Genomic DNA, 23,100 nt, shown 5'->3' on the forward strand with positions numbered 1-23,100 from the left:
CATAAGATATTTTATCGAAATTACAAATTATCTATTTTTATAATTCCAATTAATAACTCTTCATGATTTTTACGATTATTTTTATAATTAAATGTTATATTACAAGATATTTTTTAACAATTGGTGAAAAAAATTAATATATTCATTGACTAGTAATGTATCTAAGGTGGCTCCACTGCGTATGCGCGGCGCCAACTATTCAATCGTTTCATTGGTGAATACGATCTTATTATTTGTTTGGTGATCGTCAGTTCGACATGGAAATCGTATCGTTCTCATAATTTCAGGTAATTAACATATTTTTTTAATGTGCATCCTTCTTCAGTATATCAGTCGATTTTTCAAAGCGTGTTTCTTAAGATGTATTATTCGTCAATTTTGACAAAGGCACCGAAAAAGAAATATTCATGAAAGTAAAATTGGCGACCGTACATTTCACTTCTTCTTTTCTTCGTACTTCTCGGCATTATTTATGTATATATCTTCCTTTTTTCTCCTAATCACTTAACTATAGAATATTTATGATATATTCTGATGATTTTTATACTCGTATATCGTATTTATAACAATTTTGTATTTTCGATTATTAGATCGAAAAATTGCGTAGTAATTGACGAACAACGCACTTAAAGTAGTCTATTGCGCATGCGCGGCGTATTGTTTAACAATTTAGCCGGTGGATACGACGCCATTTTGTGTTCGGTGATCAACAGCTAGACGTGGAAGCCGCATCGTCCTCATTAATTTCAGGTAATTAATATATTTTTCTAATGTAGACACTCTTCCGATATACCAATCGATTGCCAAACACACGATTTCCACACGTGAATGTTCGCAAGTTGGGGCATTGTTGCGTTTAAAAGATATTTGCGAAAATAAAATCTGCCCTTGGTGGTCCTCCGAAAACTATTACGTCATAACTTTTTTTCCAATTTTCGGCTCTTATTTCTGCGATATCTACACTTCTCTCGCTTCTTAACGATGCTTTTGTTAATAATTTGTCATTAATTGTCATTAAATAATCGTCGTCAATCGTATTTTATATTATATTCGATTTTCATACATATACACGCAACACACATACACACACATACGTACACGTTAATGGATATCCCACTCATATACACATGTATGCAAATATAATGAAATTTATCCTTTTTCAATCGGTCTTTCTCTTTTAGATTTTCAAGAATTGTACGAGAATCGGAAAAGCAATGAATATTTCGGTGATCCTTTTCTACACGTCTTTTTTCTTCGTCATACGTACCGGTAAGTCTATCTCCTTTTAAAAACAAAACGAAGCTTTGAGAGAGATGGATAGCGTTCGGCATCGAATTCGCATTTCCAGGAAATTTTCAGGCCGAGAATAAAACAAAAACAGTCGAGCGCTCGATTCTCTCAAGGGCAAGAAAGAGATCTTCATTCCGATATAGTATTTTGACGAGTGCGGATCTCTGAAGATATTGATTAGTTTCATTTTAATCGCGCATCTTTTTATTGAACATTTATATTCTAACTTTATTAATTTTAATATTGTTAGAAATCTATTATTGGATAGAATAATATAGGAATTTGTATAATTTTTATTTTAGAAAATTTATAAAACAATTGGATCCCTGTAAGCAAAGTACGTCAAATACTTTGGTACATTTCAAAAATATTCAGTTTTAAAAAATTTTAATTTATCAAATATTCATTATGATTAATAATTTTAGATAATATATTCTCTAATGTGTTGCCTTCAGAGATGATTTACAGGAAATGTTTTATTCTTTCTTGTTCTATAATCTATTGTATGTTTCAGCTTTTATTAAGTTCAGTTTTTATTAATCATTAGAGTCAGTGTTTTTTTTGCTCGTATCGTTGGAATTTATTTCTATATTTGAATAAGTTTATTAAATAAAGTATTAAATTGTTTAATATAAATTCGCGAATTAGAATCAGTGTTTGTTCGTAATAAGTGTAATTTTGTTTTATAACTAAAAGTAATCTGGTTAAATAAAATTAGATTTAATATAAATTCGCGTTGTAGAGTCAGTGTTAGTACATATTCATCTTGTCCTGGGGCAGGATGCTCATCGTGCAAAGGATCAACAAAGGCTCTGGTAAGTCAATTTATCTTTTAAATAAATTTCTCGATAAATAAAAGTATTGTTTAATATAACAATGATACTAATAATTTAGTTTTTGTTTTTTTTTTTCAGCTCAAATAAAAGAAGAATCACATCCTCTTCATCGTCCTGGGGGGCAGGATGCTCATCGTGCAAGCCTCAATGAAGATTTTAAGTAAGTAAAGTTTTTTCATTAGACTTTCCTCAATAATTGAAGTGATATTTTGTTATAAAAATAATACTAACAATACTGTTTTTGTTATTTTCAGAAAACCATTGCAATCGCGCGCGAAGCAATGAATAAAATCGAGTGTTGTATCGCTAAAATAAAAACCAAAAAGTCGCGAAGTAGAAGCAGTGTTTGTTCGTTCGCGTTTCGCGATTTAAACAGCAAGTGTTTTTGCGTCGATTGCGTGCAATGCAGTCGTTAGAATCAGTGTTTGTTCTCAAAGTAATTTGCTTTTTTAACAGTTGCATAGTATATTCATAAAAGGTGGTAGACTTTCTCGAATTAACTTCAGTGATCGTCCGTTAAAAAATAACTACCGCGTATTAGAGTCAGTGCATCATTGAAGAGGATCCTCGACCAACTTCGATGTCGACCTACCTCATTTTCAACCAGCTACGAATCATCCACCCTCAATTTCGACCTAAATCGTGGACGAGTGTTTTGGAGCCATCGCAGAACTTCTTAAGTAGTAAGTGAACAAATTTTGAGTCCCTCCAGTGCTCAATCATGCCGAGGACGAAAGGTCCGAATCGGCACGAGTTACTGGTTGTAATTTTTTAAATAAATTATCGACGAGCATGACCGTGAATAACTCCTCATTTGGATTTATTCGCGAGTGGTACATTTTTAATTGTCTATTGTTTATGTCTTTTGTGCACGCTTATTTTTATTAGCTCAGGACAGGGTCTTCTTGTTTTATCGATTCGATTAGAATTAATAGTGCAATGAATAAGCACTTTTTTATTCGTATTTGCTCGCGATATTAGTGGTGAAATCGGACATTTATTTATCTGATTTCGTCGAGAAAGCATGTGATCTGATCTACGTTATATGCATTGCTTCGTGCTTGGTCTATTTAATCGCGATTTACTTCGATATATCGATGTAGATGTATGCAAAAATGAACAAGAAGACATGCGCGACGGATAGATTCTGGAAGACAAGTGGTAGTAAGTCATGGTCTTGGTCTTTAATTAGAATAACCACTTGTTGAAAGGAGTCGTCCGAGGTATTTTGGTTATTTTCATATGAAAAATTAAATAAATATTCAATTAATCTTTTTTGATAAAATAAAAGTCTCAATAGAATCATTGCTTTTGAAAGAAAAAAGTCGAGTAGAGTAATTGCTAAAAAACAAAAAGAGACTTGTAGAGTCATAGTCCGTAGGCCCTAGAATAAGTTAATCAATTTTTAGATCAGGATTTTCAGCTTCTAATATACTAATTCCCGTTTCTCCTCCCCGTGCTTTCTGCGTTCTCATCTATGCGTGTGCCCAGGTGTTACTCGTATGGGTGAGAAACGGTTAGTATGGGTTTAGTTTTAAGTTCTCCCTTATTGGCGACTGTTATTGCGTTAGTGATTGCGCACGATGTACCTTGCACTTTGTATGCTCGTGTTTAGGTGGTGCATTGTATATCGTATCGCGATAACTTCTAAATAAATACACGTACTAATATTACATAATAACAAACTTACTATTATAAATAAATACGCATACTAATATATTATTATTTGTATCGTTTTGTAGTAGAGTCACCGCATATTGTTTGGAAATACTCGTATGTTACTAGTATGCATATATATATATATACTAGTACGTACTAGTATGTTTTGCTTTAGTTATTTACGCAATAATCATTAAGCTTGACAGTCGATTACAGCAATTGGTACGTACCCCTTATTAGTTAAGAATCAAACGCGTTTGAGCTAGGGTGTCGGAGGTGCCCCGGGGCATACTCTCTAGTGTAGGCTTTTGCACCCTGGCGGTATGTGAGAGAATCGTGGAGTGTATGTGTTGGAACGAATGTTTTGCAATATTTTAAATATAGGTTATAGGCAGGCAGGTAGCATATCTTTTTCTGTGTGATTGTCTATTTAATTTTAAGCAGGTAGGACTGGATAAGACGCGCAGGGTATAATTTCCATTCAGGAGCGGAAATTTCCGTCTCCGGATATTATACGAAGTTTCAGCAAATTTTAGAATTTTTCAGCGTGTCCGCCTTTTTCCATATTTTGCTGACACTCTGTATTGCGAGATATATCAATGTCAAATAGTTTAAAAGTCTTTGCATTTGTTTAGAAATTCACTTCGAATTAATTTAAGACTTTTCAACATGTCCGATACTTAGTATTAAGCATATTAACAGTTCGCACTTTTGTGATATCCCATAATAAGTTCTAATATCTAATATATTATATATCTACAGTAAAGTAAAAGCAATGAAAGTACAAAATGAAAGTACTCAAATAAAATAATGTTAAGTCATAAGATATATCGTAAATTTGACAATTTTCTAATCCTATTTATTTCTACTTATTGCAGAAGTGCGAAAAGTTAGTATTAGGTTCATCGATTAGAATAAATATTATCTGCTGGGGCATTCGAGTAAATGTGCCTGTGTTAATGTGCACAGTTAATGGACTGTCTTCGAGTCCATTGATTGTCCGCAGGCTAGGATAATTCACGGGATATATTCAAACTTTTTATTTTTTTATTTTTAAAATATTTATAAAAAACTGAAATAACATGCAGTCAAGGATATGTGTCGGATAACATCGAATCATCGATTAAAAACGAAGAATTACGTAAATATAATCAGGGACTCGTTGTTAGACTTTTGACGCATAACGATCGATGCTTTTTGGTGCATAAACTTTTCTTGCGTCGCAGATAGGGAATGCCCTTAAAAAGCAGTGATCAGGGCACGAAGCAAAGAAGAGGCTATATGCCGAAGAGGCCCCCACTCATATATTGTGGCTCAAGAGGGCAACTATCGACGACGAGTCATTTTTTCAGAGGATCGATATGTTTCTCTGATAATGGCTCGTAGTCCTATCATATTTTTTTTACCACGTTGTCATTTTGCTCGTCAGTAATAATTGGTATAATTGGATATGATGTCCAATGATGCACAGGTTTATAATTAGTTAGGATGAAAAATACTTAGATTCGCGTTATAAAAATATTAGATTTTGCAAATTAATTAACGATCGTTAACATTACATTTGTAATTTTTGTGTAAAGAACGCGGTAAATAAGTAAATAATAATAATAATATAATTTCTATATATTTTATTTTTACTAGTAGTAATAATATTTGAAATTTTCCAATTGCTTAAGCATTATTTGTTATAATTTGTAGAGTCACACATTTAAATTTTATCTTATAGCAAGGTGATATAGGGATTGATAAGAATAGATAGGGAAATAAATTGAAATGTGCATCTACACAAATATTGGCATGTCAAATAGATGTGCTGTATTATATGTTTTTATACATATTGATTCTATGACTAATATATTTTCTTTTTGTTACAGGTGATCATCGTTGGATTCGCTAACATTAATCTTTTTTGATTTTCACGTATTAGAGTGCCCTGCTGTTACATTATCTTATGTATATATATGCATTTCTGAAGGCAAACATAAAATATTTAATATAATTATTTATAGTTCTATAAAAAATACAATTTCAATATAACTATGTCAAATATAACTTTAAATATTTGTGAGATGTACCAAAGATTTTGAAGATGTTTCGTTCAATAAAATGTTTGATTAATGAAAATATGTTTCAGATTTACAAATTTAATTGTATGGATCTCAGTGTGGTTTGTTTCTATATATTAATAATATTGATAAGCACACAAAATGAGATTGCATACTTTTAGTTTTATTCTGTTTATTTTTATGTTTTCTTTTATACGCACTATTTTTATTTTAATTTAATAATGAGAAGAGTTATATTAACTAATAAAATTGTATAATAACCAATCTAGAATAATTTCATATTATGCACTATGTTATAAATTTATAAAATATATTAGTAAGTGTTTATTTTTAAAACATTTTATAATTCTAAAGCATGTTAATTTATAAGAATATAATTATGATGCATGTTGCAAGATGCATGCTGGAATTTTATTGCTTTATTTTTTAAGTTTCAGCAGATTTATCTTAATAGTGTTGCTAAGAGTTCTAGTTTTAAGATTAACTTATTTTTAAGACTAATATATCTACTCTCTAATAACCAGATATTGGAGTGTCAATGATGTTAAACAATGGTTAATTTTCGTTTAATTTGTTACAATGCGTTATAAAGAAAAGATGAAAACTGTTCGGTATTTGTTTCTGTACTATCGGATTCATTGTTCTTCGAGCATTACGTTATTGTCACGACAATGCATATAAGAAGAAGTAACTGATTGTCTTTTTTAGACAAAGGCCACAAAAAGCTATCGCCCTAAAGTGTAACCTTCAAACTCTTCGAAGAAACTATGGTCTTTTGTCGCTTAGTCAGTACAAATGATTTATCAAATAGTTATTATTTTAGAATCTGTAGGTGCAGCAACAACCTCCATATGATGAGATCTGGACATATTATCTTCCGTATAATCTTAACCTATTTTTTATTTAATAAAATGAATTAATCGTGAATACTTTTAAATATTACAAACAATTGTTTAAATAATAAGCCAATGATTTTATAATTAATAACAGTACCAGATGGAGTTTGCAACCATGATTAGCAATTAAATATGTTTCGTTATAAGATGTTAATAATAAAAAACGTTTTTAATTATAAATTTTAATAATAAGAAATAATCCTAGTTATAAGGCATTATAAAAATAATTTAGTTCTTGATTTATTTCATTATCAATGATAATGTAAAAATTTGCTAATATTTTGTATGTCTTTTTATTTCCATCTCCAATTCTGTTGTATTCTTCTACAAATAAATCCAAATAGAATTCATAATAATAGAGTGAAGTGAATAGTCAGCCTCTGTTCCATGCAATCTTTGACGATACATACTACCCGATCTATACTCACCAACGCAAAAAATCATGAATGGCTGAATATCTAAATTACATATTGGTAATCGAATTAGATGGAATTTCAAAGTGAATTTTTAAAAAACGCATTAAAGAGAAACGGAAGAATAAAAAAAGATATATCATTTTATTTAATTATCCTTTGAGAAGTATAGATTTTTAATAAAGAATATAATGAGTTTGCATTAAACGGTGACCGTCGAACGACTCGCAGTTGTTGTTGGTGGTCTATTCCTGAGAGAAGACAATAAAAAAAATTAAATTGAATTAGTTCGATTATCGATTAACCTTAATCTTACTTGCATGCTTCCTGAAAGGTTTTTCTGGCTTGATCTAACATTCGTTTATATGTTTCTAAGTCCGAGGCTTTGTCCTGTTGTACCGTATTTAATCTTACTTTCAAAGCGAGGCATTCCTCTTCAAGTAATTCGAGCCTTTCAATAAATAGAATATTAAATTAATTTAGTTTACTTTTTTAAAATTTAAGATTTAATTTCTTTAGAATGAAAGTATATACTGCAGGATATTTACTTGAAATGGATTTGTTCGGCATTTGCAGATTCTTCATTCGTTCGAGATCCCGAAATTGATCTTAGATTTCTTACCCTGTAATAACCACTGTCCACCTTTGAAATCCCTATTTTTTCGTTTTCTAATTTTCGTAATTTAGATTCCAATTTTACCACCTTGTTTTGTTCGTTTCGCAAGGATTCCTGATAGATCGAATATTATCTTTCTTTGATCTTTAAAAATATTAATATTTTGTAATAAAAAATAAATACGGTTAGATTGTTTGCATCGTTTCTCTCCTTGTCCAATCGTCTGTTCAACACAGTCACCAACTCTAATAACCTCTCTCGTTCAGCTTCTGCCGCGATAGCTATAGTGACATATTCGTTAGGTTCGTTGAAGTTTCTAATCGTATTCGGAGGACTCGTACGATAATTGCTAACAGTTCGATCTTCCAGATGAAGAACACGTTGTTTCGAATCTTCCGTTATCATACCATTTCTAAGACATCCTTAATAATTAGATATTCATTTTGGAAAAAAAAGTAAGGAGAGAAAAAATGATCCATGTCAACCTCAGTTTATCTATCTCGATTTCACGTTCTTCGAGCTTCCTTGTTAACCGATCGATCTGTATTTGAGCAGCTTGTAGATCATTTTTCAAAACGGTACTTTCGCGTTCCAATTTCTCTTCCTTATTCTTGATGTCCATTTCGCGTTCATGACATTTATTTTCAGCAGATTTGAGTCGACTCTGCGAAAAATTCCGAAAAGTATAACGATAATAATAAATAGCGATGATAATAATAAATAGCGATACTAACGTTAAGAGTCTCAATCAAATGATCGTCATGAGATCTTTTTTCGTTTAACACAGCAATATTCGCCTTTGTCGTATTCAATTCATTTTCTAGAACTTTTATTCTAGCTTTCGAGGCTTCGAGCTTCCTTTTATAGGTTTCCAACGCAACTTCTGCTTGCCTGAGCTCCTTCGCCGAATTTTCAATCTGTTGTCGTCTCTCCTTTTCTGCATTTCGAAGATACGCGAGATTCTTTCGTTCCAAGGACATTGCTAATTCGTTTGACTTCGTTAAAAAAAACGAAGAAATATCAATAGGAAAACATCTTACCGGAGGATCCTTTCACAGTTCCATCATATTCCGATAACTTTAATTGTAATTCGGAAACCTTTTGTTGAAGCAGCCGAATTTGTTCGGCTCTTCCACGCCAGCCACCCAGTTGCGAGGATAATCCAGTCACCGTTACGTTCTCGCCAACTTCGCTGCACAGTAACTATCCTTATATTCTTTAAAAATCAATGTTAATCCTCGACGAACGTTTCGAACGATCTACCTTTTGAGCTTTGTTGAACTCCTGCTTGAGACTCGCATAAGCGTTCTTCGATTCGTAAAGCTTCGTTTGTACTTGTTGCATCTTCTCCGTCAGAATTTTGATCTTATCCTCGTCCTCCTTCGATAAAGATTGGACATCTCCGGTACCTTTGTCAAGGATACTATCCTGGATCTCGATTATGTTATTGCATAGATAAACGATATCAAGATATTGCTAAGATCTTGAAAGAGGATACACGAGCAACTCACTGTTACGAGACTCTGGTAGTTCCTTCGAACGAGTTAGCTCATGTTTTAAGTTTTCCAATTCGGCCGTCTTGCTGGCTAGATTGCCCTCGAGATTCTTACATTTCGTTTTGAGTACCTCGATTTCAGCCGTCTGTTCCCTACATTTCTTACTCAATTCGATGATCTTTGTCGCTGCCATTTCACTGGATTTACCCAATGTTGTTATAGGGAGTTGCGATTTCGTTGTGCTCTCCTCCGTGATTCGAAGCCTTTCCTCGGTCTCTTCGAGCGCTCGACGCAAGCAACCATTCTCCGCAGTTAAATCCTATTTTACGACAGATTTTGAGTAGGAATCATACATCGTTGGAACCAAAAATATACCTCTCCGGATCTCGTTTGTTGGTTGCAGGCAAGCAGAGTGATACGCACGTCTTATATACTCACCCGGATACGATCACGCAGGTACGTATTTAATTCTTCAGGAAAAACGATTCGTTCGGGTAGTCTTTCCTTTGAAATAATTCGTTTATTTTTATTCTTTTGAATGAACAATATTGCAACAATTAAAATACATATATGTAAATTGATTTACTTAATAACTAAATACAATGTTACACATTATAATCTATTACCGTTCGAAGCCGATTATAAAAATCCGTTACCTCGATCGTTTCTTTCGACCATGTCACAGTATCCTCGAAATCGCAGGTATCGTTTAGATCGTTTTCAAGCTTTGTGTTCATGTCTTTCGAATTCGGTATTACGACAATAATAATTTTATAAGTATATCATATGATTATGCGTCGATTTGTATTTGGAATATTTTTAAAGGACACGTATGGAATGCTATCATATGCTATAATAGATCCTAGTAACTTTGAGATAAGATAGGAAACGAATTTCATCGGTTCGGTTAACGTGTTCTTACTTTTGACACCGTGTCATTTGATCTACATGAACTGACGTATGCCACAATATAACTTTTGTTTTTTGTAGAAACTCGGAATATGGCATTCGACAGCGAAAAATTGACGTTCGATGATACGTATAAAAACTGTCAGATTTATTAAAAAAAATTGATGGGACCTGATCAATTATAGCTTTAGTCTCCTTCGTATTTTATGAATATATATGTATAAGTATGTTGCAAGATTAATTACGAAGAGTTAGGAGATTAAAGATAAGGTGAAACAGGTAGTTTTTCTCCGCAAATTATATGTATTTTTATCTAATGCCTAAGTCGTCGATGAGTTAGCATTTTTTTTCCCTTTCTTTAACTTCTTGTCAGTCTTTTTTTGACTTCCTGCTAACTTTCCTTCTTTTCGAAGTGCGTCCAATTTTTTGTTTTTCGCTATGATGATTTGTTTTGCATTGTCACGTTTAGAATCCGTGGTATATTGTACTTTAATCACGCGATTTTGAAAGGTCGAATGATTCAGTGACAGTGCTTTCTGTAACAAAATTATTAGAATATTATATTATATTTAACAGAAGAAGAAATGAATGTGATATATTGTTAAAATTTACCTCATAATCTTCTTGATTTCCTAGTTCAATGTAACAAAATCCTCGAGATTTATTTGTGCTCATATTTTTTGGTATTCTAACATCAGATATTGCACTGACTTTAGTTAAGAAATGTTTTCTAATGTCATTTGAATTTGCGCTGTAAAAAAGGAGTATCGAATTTTCAGACATTACTGAAATAATAATTTTGAAGATATTTGTACTAAAAATACGTATACCTTATTTTAGATACTATATATTATAAGATACTATAATAGATACTTGTAAAAAATTGAAATTGTTACCTATATGGTATATTTGCAACATGGAGAACATATCTTTTTTTCTTAGAACTTTGCTTCTTGTCATTTGGAATTTCATTCTTTTTCTCTGGTTTTTTCTTTATCTTTAATTTCTTATCAGGCCCTTTATCCTTGCTTTCTACTTCACCTTCTATATCCCCCCCTTCATCCTCCTCCTCCTCCTCTTCCTCCTCCTCCTCCTCCTCCTCCTCCTCCTCCTCCTCCACTTCTTTCATTTCTTCTGATTTTTCACCTTCCTCTTCCTCATTCGCTTCCTCGTCTTCGTCGTTGTCATCGTCGTCGTCATCATCATCATCATCATCATCATCATCATCATCATCGTCATCATCATCGTCATCTTCATCTTCTTCTACATGTATTTTTTTATTTAGTGATTTTTGAGATATAACTTGATCTTCATTTTCTTCCTCTTCATTTGATTCTTCCACATCTTCGTTTTCATCTTCATCTTTATCTTTTTGTGGTTTAAGTCTTAATAAACTACCTGGCTGTACTTTAGTATTCTTTTGCTGTTTAGATTTCTGCTTATTTGTAAATTTAACAGACAATGAGTTTTTATCTTTTTCATTGGTCATCTCCACTTCTTTCAATTTTGTATCTTTTTGTATCTTTTGAACTTTTTTTTTACTATTATTGTCTGCCAAATTATTTTCGTTTGTAGTAAGTTTTATTTTCTTTTCTTTTTTGTCACTAACTTTTGTAGCGTCAGATTTTATATCTTTATTGTTATCAGCTGATTCTTGCAAGCCATTTGTTTCTTCTTCTACTTTCAATATTTTCTTTAAAGTACCCAATTTCTTCTTTGCAGATTTAGACAATGTTTCTCTATTTTGTAATTCTTCGATTTTTTCTTTTATTTGCTCAATAGACAATTTAGAGGTCATTGTTTTCATTTGTCCCTCTTCACGACGGAATATCTTGCGTTTTTCTTTACTTAATTGTTTATTTTGTTCCTTTAGTAATGTAATTCTATTTTTTCTGGATAAAGCAGCTGGTCCTTCACCATTTTGGCATTCTTCGTTCTGTTTAAACTTAGAAGGAGAAGTTATACTATTTTCACTTTTATTTTTTTCTTTTTTTTTTTTATTTACATTTATATTATCTTGGGAAGCAACTGCTTTCTCTGCTTTCTTTGCTTTCTTGGAAACTGCATTTGCATTTTGTATATCATGAACTATTTCCAGCTTTTGTTTCTTTGGCGCTGACAATGTATCTTTTATATCTTTCTTTTCAGATTTTTCTACTAGATTATTACTATCATTTGCGGACCGCTTTTTGAATTTCTTAGACATATTTGCTTTTTAAAAAGAACACGCACAAAATCGAGTAGTTACAGAAGTATCTAGAAAAATCGAAAATATTTCTGTAAGAATAGAATTTTTTAATATAATCAAAGTAATATATAGATAAGTTCGTGTAATTATACATAAAGATTAACTTTATGATAGTATTACTGTTATGACAAACTTATATATTATGAATTTTTTAATAAACAACAGCAAGTATAAAATGTATGTTTCAGAAATACCCTTAGTATATTTGTGCAATAATGTAATAAACCATTATTTTATTTGGTTAGAATGTAAAGAAGATTGAAATCTAAAGAATATTAAATTATTTTAGTAACGAACCAACAAATTTTCCTATATATTTTATAATATAAAAAAGGACTCACATGCGCACAGTACACGCGGTAAAGACGGAATCGTTTAGAGGTTAGGGAGAAAATGTTGCATCCACTAGCGCCATCATAGGAATAACTGAAGTCATTTCCGGTGGAATATGCGCCATGAGTATTTCTTACGCGGTAAACGTTGCACACGTGTTTCGTAAATGGCGGGAATGTCAAAAATGTCTAATGACTCATTCATTTATAGATATGGAGTACCGACTACATACTGTTCGTTTTTTTTCTGGATTCTTTTTAACATATAAACATACAATTTTAATATACCATAAAAAGTATGTTTTATACCAAGAATTGTATAAAGGATATTTTGATAATTTATAAAGTTGTCTAAAAAATATTTTTATCAATACGCTCAGCATGAAACATGTTACATGAAGTATTCAATATATATATATAATATATATATATATATATATATATTACTAATGGAATAACGAAGCAGTTACGTATTAATCTAGTTTGAACCACGTACGTGCTTTTGTAGGAATATTTATAAAGAATGCCACGAGACTACATGAATTCATGAAATTAATACGTTCGTCCGTTCCACTAAGGGTATTATATTTCCATGCGGAGAAGAATGACGATAAGGACGAATAAATTAGCATTAGGATACATTTATATCTGAGCTGTGAAGAAGCTATATGAGAGTCAATCAAAGCGATGAGAAAAGATATCTACTAATCGGTCATCTAGTAAGCATATCTCTGCTCGCTGCTTTAATATAAACACTTCCATTATAAAATGATTGAATGTATGTCTATGCTTTGCTCTTATCACCGATATCCTTATTCATTGTCCAATCCGCGTTCTTCTTGAAATTTTATACTAATCATCTTCTGCATTTTATGTCTGCATTATCAAATATATTTTCAAATTGGTCAGAATCGTTACTATAATTATTAATTACAACAAAATCAATTTAAGTGAACTCCTTTAAATGCAATCAGAACGTCTTATTGATAGATACGTAACAAGTGCAAGCGTTATTAAAGAAGATGCTCGTTAGGTAAAATTTTAATTTTAGATATGCGATCTAAATCTTTTGCATTTGAGAAATAGACACGATCATCCTACGTAAGAAAAGAATCGTTGTAGTTATCCTGTAGAGAGAACACTTTTAAATTCCGTTCCATTCGAGAAGAAGTATGAAATGAGCATGTTTTCTATGGTAATACACTCGTTTAATCTTAACAAATCGTTTTATAGAACTCCATGGAATTCGAGCATCGTTATTCCTTCGAAAGCATCCCTTCAGATAACTCGACGCAAGCGCGACCCCTCTTCTCTTCCCTTCCCTTCCCTTCCCTTCTCCTCTTATTTCCTTTTTTCCTCCCTCGAAGCGGATCGCTCGTGGTCGTTGCATGCTTGCCGCAACGAGAGTGGTGGTCCGCCCTATTGATCGACCTAGATCTGCAGTTGGTCTCCGCGCTTCGTCACGAATGCGCGTCTTCTCTTTCGAGCAACGCGTCTCGACGACGTTTCTCCTCTTTTCTTTGAGCGTCTTTGTTACTGACTCCTTATTTCTTCTTTTTACAATTAAAGAACAAGAAGAAGAGTAACGAGATCTCACTAGCTACGATTCGTAACGAAGCTCGAGAAGATCGATTATTTTTCTTCGGAGCAGTGAAACGTGTCATCTGTGATAAAAAAAAAAAAAAAAAAACCTACGGTAATAATATCGAAACGACATTATTGAATCGTCCTTTATTTTGGTTTAACCAATTTTCTTCTCTCACATGAATTTCTATTTCTCTTCGGTGATCACTTTTTGATAGATTGTTATAAGAGAATCCCTTGTAAAACGAAAGACATTCATCGGGTGCTAGATTCTTTCCAAATATTTTTCTTATTTTAACATAAGAATATATTATTTATTCGACGTTATCTTGGCCGAGTCTATGTTTCGATTTTTCGTCGCGACGTATCTTATACTTTCAGTCGACCGAGTTTTATAATGGTGTGCCGATCGAACGAGATAACAAACGTTTTGTTTCTTCGAACAGAGAAGTGCTAGGATTTGTTTGAACACGTGTGAATAATTCAGAAGAAATAATTAGGATAATACTCATATTACTACTTATAGCTATTTTAATCTAAAACGTTCTCTAAAAATATATGCACGATATTATTTGTTAAAACTTTTCTTTCTTTTTCCTTATCAATCATTGTTCTCGTTTACACGTTTTTTCCACAGATTGCGTTTCCTTGGAAAATCGTAAAGAAGAAAAATGGACAAAGTTGACGACTGATGTATGAATTCCTCGCGGGAATAATGAAAGGACGAATGATTTGCAACAGGCTGCACGAGGCGCGCTGAGAAGTTTGCGCGTTATAGCAGAGGAACGATTCTTTGTTAGTTTTTTTATTTTCATTGTTATTATTGACGTCGATCGAAAGAAGAAGATCCATCCCTTCATTCGTTCGTTCGATGCTTTTCTTACGATTCTTCGAAGATTTTTCCAGAGGTAATTCTCTTCTTACTTGCATCATTCATCCTTTGATTAAGTCAATATCGCGACGCAGAAAAAACAAAGTCAAAGTCCTATTCGAAAAAAAAGACACGATTCTACATGTAAAGTCTCAGCATTCGTCAAGCTTCGAACATTGAAAGTAGATACTATTGATTTGTTTCGATGCTTCATTCGGTTTCGCATCGTTTCATTGCCAGAATTTTCTTATTATCGTAATCGTGCTAATGTACACGTCAATTTCTTAATATAAAAAAAAAGAGACTTACTTGATAAAGAATATCTACTAAATACTGAAAAAATGAATGAATAGGGAGAAATAGGAGAAAATATATGTTGCCTAACATTTCTAATTTGTTCGAAAAGGGCGATGAGAGACATAAAATTGGATTAAAATAGTCGCTGTGTTTATTTATCCCTTTAATGGTGTTAGAGAAAAAGTGAATTAGGAATCGTGACGCTTCACTCTGAGGTTTGCATTTTTTTTCGCTCTTTCTCTCCCCCCCCCCCCCTCTCTTTCTCTCGAGTAACTAAGAAGTTACGTTTCACGTAAGTAACATATTTAGAAATTTAGTTGACAGACGATTGCTGATTTAGTTTTATAGCTTGAAAGAATAATTGATAATCTTAGTGACGATCTTAGACATCATACTTAGATTAGAAGAAATTTTCAAGTTTCTTTAATATATTCCCGTTATTTTTTCACGAGAGAATTTCAATAACAAAATATTACCATTTTTAGTTCCCTATCGAACAATCGATTACCCGCACATTGTACAGCCGCAGTCGTCTATGAAATCACGATACGGCATGACGATATATCGAGTGTAACGAGAGAGGAATAGTCGCAGACATGTGGACGAATCATTTGATTATAGTGGGTGAGTGTCGGAGTAAAGAGATGTTTTTTAAATTTTGCGATTATCTTGTTATCTTTTTTTTTTATATAAATTTCCTACGAAGCTCGATAATAAATAACATTGAAGTAATTTTTATAAGATTTACAATATACTTGGCATTTAAAACAATATGATGTTTCTCCTTTCGCGAAAATGTATGTAACACAAACCATACATACATACATATATACATATATACATACATACATACATACATACATACATACATACATACATACATACATACATACATACATACATGCATACATACATACATAGATACATACATAGACACATACATAGATACATAGATACATACATACAAACATACATACATATATACTTACGTTACGTACGTACGTAGCTACGAAGTTCCTTTTGTAGTAGATTTATGATGTATAGCCGGAAGAAGAGCGCATCGTTTATTAATTTATTTTCCTTTTTTTTTTTACGACAATCAACAGATGTTTTTGACGTTTGGACAATTAATTATAAATTTTGCAAATAAGAACGATGCACGTTTTTTTCCGGAGAAACGCACGAGGAACGAGAAATTGAAGCTGCAAGGACCCGAAATAAAAATCATAAAAGCACCGACTCGTAATTAGTCCCTCGCTGTTTTTTTAACACGTAATTGCCCGAGCTCGTAATTATCTTACCTCTTGCTAACGATCCTCGTACCTACATACTCGAGATATATACATATGTAGCACTAGAATATATAAGGAGTCGACAGACTATATCTATGATTATTTTGGAGGTGATCGAGCGCACCGCCCGGGTGAGTGTGTGCAGACGATTGAACAAAATTTCGTAGAAAGACAACAGTCTTTACGCATAGATAGAAGCCTAGAATTATTACTCCATTATCTTTATCTTCACCCAGCATCCGTAGTTGATTTTATTTTCCGTAGACACTCATTTTTACAGTCTGAATCATCTTCATTGGCTCTAGAGCCTGAATATTCGAATTACTTTTAGAAATCCAATACCGGCATGCGTACGATCGTTGCGCGCGTGCGCTAGGTACGTACACACGTGTGTGTTCTCCTATGTACGTCGGACGTATTTCAACATTTCTTCAAATTAGCCGTGCAAAGATTAATAGACTTTATATCTGTGAAAATCATTTTTTTTTTTACAATCTAATTCATTTATACTTCATAAATAAGTGTACGTCCGACGTTCGAATTTCTCAGATTCGTCGTAAGGTTAATTAATACGCACCCATAGTTGATACCGTGCATAGTGCCGTGAATTAGTGTTTGGAAAAAAAAAAAGAAAAAAAAAAGGAAGAAAAAAAAGAAAAAAAAGAAAAAAAAAAGAAAAAAAGTAGTTCATATATATAGTTAGAGAGCACTGTAATCTTCACTTACGACGAAATTTAATCATAACGATGGTCTCTCATAGTAGCGTGTAGTTTTTTATGGTAGCATTTGTTAGTTGCAAATTATCAGGGTCTGTAGTCATACGATAGTTTATTTACCAGCTGTGTTTGTAGTGCCGTTGTTTGTTGTTCATCGTCATTGTTGCGTTATACTTTCAATCTATTCACCTATCTCTCTTTCTATCTATCTCTTTATCTATTTATCTATCCTGTCCCACCGTCGTTAATGCCAAAGCGTCCCAGCCGTTTTTAAAGCAGTGACCAATCTTTCGTTTTCAGCGGCAATTGTACTCGCGGTTGCCAACGTCTGTCATGCGGAGTGCCAGAGTGAGTGATTAAGCCACTTAAAGCCAATTACTACTTCAGTGTTACATGACCGCCGTCACTGTTCCGTCACTGTTCTCCGTCAACGGGGACGTTCTTTATGCAAGTCGATACGTCCGGTTTTGTCACGATAAGTTAGAACGTAATGCGTTCTCTTATAAGAAAGAAAAACATTCATTGACAATCTTCTTAATGAGTATAGAAGAAAAAAATCAGAGTGCGTTATCGTAGGCACGCTGGACGAGAATTTTCTCGGGATGTCGCTTGCTTTTACGCGGCATTTCTATCTGTGTGCATCTTTGGGGGGAGAGAGTGAGAGAGAGAGAGAGAGAGAGAGAGAGAGAGAGAGAGAGAGAGAGAGAAAGAATGAGAGATTACAAGTGCGAGACAATTGTTGCTTGATTCAGCAGGATAATTTGATGAATATTTATTCCTTTTCTTTCTTTTTTTTTTCTTTCTCTTTCTTCTCTTTTTTTTTGCTTTTGGCTTTCATGCTAAAATTGTATCACATGCTGCATGAATTATGTTCTTACGAGAGAAGGCGCCCTCGATATCTATTGCACGAGTTCTGGTCTTGTTCAGCGTGTCCACGTGGAATATACATTTATATGATACATACGTATGTATTATTTACTTACCGATGTACAGCCGTATTTGTTCGGAAGAAACGTACGGAACGTTAAGGATAGCCGAGAATGGACGACGAATCGCCAGCGTGTCGCGACTCATCAGATAAACTCTATTCGCGTGCGACCTCTTCGTTCTACTCATTTTCTCTTCGTTCTTTCGATCACTCGCTCATCGAAGAAGTCGCACGTGCGAAACACCGAAACTTTATCGTAATTCCAGTCTGTTTTTCGCAGCACGCTCGATCTATTGTTACGAATGCGATTCGTGGACAGATCTACGATGCAAGGATCCGTTCAATTACACAGCCCTACCCAGAGATCAGCCACCATTGATGACGTGCAATGGACGCTGCGTCAAGATGGTCCGAAATACGAAATCACGTGAGTGTGATTTATATTTTCCTCGTACGTTTATATTAGTTTAGGTCGGAATCCTTTTCACTTGGTAGTCACCCACTAGTGAGTATTATATAGGTATCTCTATTCTACACATATGTATATAAGTATATTAATTAAAGTTTTATTAACGTACACATGATATTTTGCTCCTGAATTTTAGTTTCGATTCGTTTGTAATTATATCGAATCATTAAAAATGCCAAGTGTAAAGGGTTCGTTCATCAGTAGATAAAATCGAGATAAAGTTCGAGCTCGCTCGAATGCACCTTTCCAACGCTCTAATGCACCGTCAAATGAACCGCGTAAACCTGATGGTCGTGTTTATTTCGAGCGTTTCTCGTGTTAAATAAATGACTTACCTGCTTAACCTAGTTATATACTTTACAGATTGCTTTTAAGTGAGCCAATAATCAATCTTTTCTCTTTTCTTCTTTTTGATTTACAGCATACGAGAGCGTTAGAAGGACCTGCATTTCGCAGCTACAGATAAACTTATTCATGGTGGACCACGTGTGCATGATGGAAAGTACCGGCACTGGTCACATGTGCTTCTGTGAGGAGGATATGTGCAATCGTGTATCCCCGACTTCGTCTTCGAATCCCACACTCCTCCTCTTACTCCTCTCGACCATATTTTTTCTAAGCTCGAACGTTTTAGGAGGCCAAGCTTGCTTAGTAGAACGTTGCAATGGTCACATTGTATAACACACCGAATCGTTGTTCGATCCACTTAGAAGATCACCAAAGGCTCCAATCGTTTCCCCCTTCTTCTCCCACCTCTCTCTCTCTCTCTCTTTCTTTCTCTCTCTCTCTTTATTCCCTTTTAATCTCGTCCAAGAACTTACAAGTTTAGCATTTTGCAAAAAATCGTTGCAACTACTTCGACGTAGAATAGAACGGAGTCTATCTTCTTTCGCATAGATATCATTTTATCTCTTTCTCTCTTTCGCTCACTTCTTTTTATTTTTTTATTTTTTTTTTTTTTTCTGTTTTCACTCATCACTTTCCAACATCTCTCAGCAATGTGAAAGCGGTGGACATCGTGATATGCCGAGAAGGAAACAATGCTATCGTTTTAGAAGAGCTTTGTACAAATTTACGTAAGATATTGTTCCGAAAGATAGATTCGCGTTAACTACTTCGTACTATGTTTGCCAAATCGTTTAGTACTGATCGTTCAGACTATTAATACTATTTCAGACGTAGATAACAAATTTGAGGTCTGATGTTAACGGAAATTTAAAAAGTTAACGCGGATCGATCGACTTAGAAACGGCAAAATCCTGTCTCGTCCCTCCTCGTCACGATTGCGTTCGTTAGTTTTTCATTAGATTGCACCTCACTCCGATCTTTTCTTGCACTCGGTGCACTTTTTCTCTTTCTATGTCTTCTTTGTCTCCTCTCGCGTGTCCACTTGGACGTCAGTCGGCATTATCTAGCGCTTTATGCTCGAAATAAAATTTATGCCGAGAAAATTAGCGAATAGATGACGATTCGCGAAACGTAGGCCGCATGGAGTTGTTCGGCATGTCAATCCAACAGGGTCATCGACGTGGCACCCGTCGTCGATGCAGCGACTACAATGACGGCGATCAGCAAGCAGCGAACCAAAGAGAATCTTTATGGCTAGTTAAGCCGAATCAGTATGAGCGTGCTTTGGGAACGTTCTCTATTTTTCGTCATTTCAAAAGGATTATTAGCTTCTCTTTTTTTCTATCTCGACGATGCTTTACTGCTGGATTTAATTAATTTTTATCATATTTCTTATGGAAAACCTGTTTCTTTGACGGTCCATTATTCTTGAATAGTTTGGGATGGTATTTTATGTGTATATATTTTTTATCTATTTTCTACGTTATATGAATGATAACGTACTATGTAAGTCGGTTCACTCACTTTTAGCTTATCAACAAGACTTATATCTTCTTATCAAGTAGTAAGTTTCGAAAGCACGCTCGTATGCACGAAGAGCCTTTACGATCAATCACGATTTAGTTAGCGAGTTCCGTAGGTAAAGGCACTTTTTAAATCGAGGGAAGCGATTTTGAGTGCATGGATCGTAGGCACTCACAATCAAATCGGAGGATTTCATTCGTGTTTCCTCGACATTTTCCAACCACCGTGTGCAGCAGCACCTTGCATGATACTGCATGCCATTTGTCATTAGTTACTCTTGCGTGTAATCGGGTCGTCGTCCAATTCCATCGTCGTAGCTCGTCAAAAAGTAATCAACGTTATGAGAAAAGAGTCTTTTCTTTTTTTTTTTTTTTTTTCTTTTTTTTTTCTTTTTTTTCCCCGTAAAGATAAAAGAATTAATCGGAGAGTTCCTTTTCGGCGAGCTGAATGACGTGAAGAACCTACGAAACCTTCCACCCCGATGGATGCAATGCGAGGCAGATCGAAAGAAAAACTAACAAAAGCACAGCGTGAGCCTTCAGCTTACGTCGTAATCGTCGATAAATTTTCTCGCTCGCGTTGATCGTGATTTTCGAATGATCGTAGGATCGTTAACATTATAAAATCTCTCGCGGATGACTCGAGCAAGCTGAACGCTCATGTCCTCACAGAGAGGCTTTCTTTAACGGAGCCTCTTGCCAAACAAGCTTCGGTGCTTGCATTGGTGGTGAGTTCACCGATGTTTCTCTGGCAAGCCATGCGGCTCGTGTCGCGTCATTTGTTCATTGTCGCACGCGCGGCTGCGAGGCTAATTCACTGATCTTCGTTATCTTTCTATCTCTTTCCATTTTTCTTTCTTACTTATTGTATTAATACCACATCGCTCTTCTATATTTCGCTGTTTACACTAATTTCCGATCGCATCGATTAACGCTATTTTCTCGCCAGCTTTTCGATTCCCCTTTTTTAAATGGCATTACGTGTACGAAGAAACGTCGATTATTTTTAAACGCATTGTAACGAGGAATTGCTAAGCGAGAAAAATTGGGCCTATCTATGTACATATGCTATATTCTAATACGAATCATATCATCGTTATCGATCGTTTCTTACGGATTTACATAGGTGTTTGTCCTAAGTCCCTTTAGGATTGTTCCAGTTACGCGTATCTACATGCGCGCGTACTCGATCGTATTTTATACGAGTCATATCATTGTTACAAATCGTTTTACTGACTAACATAGGTAGTTGTTATTGATATTTAGGATTACATGAAGAATTTCTGTAGTACGTAGGTCTTAGTCATATAATGATAATACTTTATATGGTATCCTTATTTGGATCATCGACAGAAATCATATCATCGAAGCTTTATAATCACCAGCAGGCAAAGGAAATTCGTTTAATTGTTATCTCCTCTTGGAAAAATTCTCTTCTATAAAATATATTAATCTTGAGAAATGAAAAATCATTCGAGATCGTGCTGGAAACGACTCGAACATTTTTTTTCGCATAGCAAGACTACGCGTGAATTAACTCGTTAAAAGTAAAAATATTCAAGGACGTTTTTTCGTTCCAAGCGTTTAGAGTTATTGCGATCCGAAATATATCACACATTAATCCGTAATAAAATTTGTAAAACGGCGAATTGTCAACATACATAATAATTGTCACGTTCAAATCTGGCCTCGCAGCCGAAAGATATCCACGCATATTCGTTATTTGATAAATGATATGCAACAACGATGTTACAAAAAATGTTATGTAAGAAAACAAAGAAATCAGACACAAAAAAGTCCTTCTGTAACGCGACGAAAAATTCGATAAAAAAACTATCTGCGTTGTAAAAAGAATTGTACTTTTCTTCGTTTCAATGATGCACTAAATACAATACTTATAAGGGAGTTTGCGCAATCGTTCGATAAAACAGTCTTGATAAGAAATTCTGAAAGAAATTTTTCTCGCTGATGATGGTATTGGTTGTAGATAGAACAGCTAGTAAAAGGGATTATAATTTACTAATAAAAGAAATATCGTTAATACGTCGTTGTTTGACTTGATGATTTCAATGTCATTTTCAGCCTGTAGCTATAGATCGAATTAAGATTGATCACATTTCTTCATCACAGATTGTGATTGCTAAGAAGAAAATATATGGGGAAAAAAAAAAAAAAAAAAAACAAATATTAAAGCGATACATGTTTGGAGATTATTTTCAAAAACAAATCTTTCATATTTGTCACGACGTTCGAGGGCAATAAAATGTATACATACCTGTTATGAAAATCGATCCTTGATACTTTACTCCTC

At 34.0% G+C, this 23,100-nt stretch overlaps 3 protein-coding genes and 1 long non-coding RNA gene across 13 annotated transcripts; 2 read left to right on the top strand and 2 right to left on the bottom strand.

Moving 5' to 3' along the window:
* The first annotated feature begins 160 nt into the window (after positions 1–160).
* Positions 161–23,076, top strand: LOC124955206 (protein quiver). Of its 9 annotated transcripts, none has more exons than XM_047509324.1 (6): positions 14,161–14,457; positions 14,983–15,140; positions 15,999–16,137; positions 17,822–17,869; positions 18,730–18,876; positions 19,340–23,076. In XM_047509324.1, the coding sequence occupies exons 3-6, from the start codon at positions 16,110–16,112 to the stop codon at positions 19,597–19,599; spliced, it is 483 nt and encodes a 160-aa protein (XP_047365280.1). In that variant the 5' UTR covers positions 14,161–14,457; positions 14,983–15,140; positions 15,999–16,109; the 3' UTR covers positions 19,600–23,076. The 9 variants fall into 9 exon arrangements, with proteins under 9 accessions (XP_047365281.1, XP_047365275.1, XP_047365278.1 ...); XM_047509323.1 differs by having other exon boundaries at positions 14,162–14,457; positions 14,983–15,253; XM_047509325.1 differs by lacking the exons at positions 14,161–14,457; positions 14,983–15,140; positions 15,999–16,137; positions 17,822–17,869 and adding exons at positions 161–287; positions 591–750; positions 1,182–1,269.
* Positions 1,279–2,925, top strand: LOC124955212. The gene is made up of 3 exons (XR_007102798.1): positions 1,279–2,105; positions 2,205–2,286; positions 2,381–2,925. It is a non-coding gene; the product is annotated as an uncharacterized LOC124955212 (long non-coding RNA).
* LOC124955135 (coiled-coil domain-containing protein 13-like) lies at positions 5,421–10,009 on the bottom strand. Its single transcript, XM_047509087.1, is given in 10 exon segments — positions 5,421–7,411; positions 7,477–7,611; positions 7,709–7,890; positions 7,960–8,188; positions 8,262–8,440; positions 8,511–8,713; positions 8,817–8,979; positions 9,040–9,591; positions 9,711–9,776; positions 9,899–10,009. Coding segments are annotated over 10 exon segments (1,869 nt in total). The 3' UTR covers positions 5,421–7,362.
* On the bottom strand, positions 9,768–12,885 carry LOC124955182 (glutamic acid-rich protein-like). 2 transcript variants are annotated; one of them, XM_047509244.1, is made up of 4 exons: positions 12,771–12,885; positions 11,078–12,437; positions 10,794–10,932; positions 9,768–10,717 (listed from the first exon to the last, which is right to left on the bottom strand). In XM_047509244.1, exons 2-4 carry the CDS (start codon positions 12,385–12,387, stop codon positions 10,502–10,504), a joined length of 1,665 nt encoding a protein of 554 aa, XP_047365200.1. In that variant the 5' UTR covers positions 12,388–12,437; positions 12,771–12,885; the 3' UTR covers positions 9,768–10,501. The 2 variants fall into 2 exon arrangements, with proteins under 2 accessions (XP_047365200.1, XP_047365201.1); XM_047509245.1 differs by having other exon boundaries at positions 11,078–12,458; positions 12,771–12,845.
* Positions 23,077–23,100: the final 24 nt, after the last annotated feature.

The sequence above is a fragment of the Vespa velutina genome, chromosome 17, assembly GCF_912470025.1.
Source record: "Vespa velutina chromosome 17, iVesVel2.1, whole genome shotgun sequence".
Classification (NCBI taxonomy): Eukaryota; Metazoa; Arthropoda; class Insecta; order Hymenoptera; family Vespidae; genus Vespa; species Vespa velutina.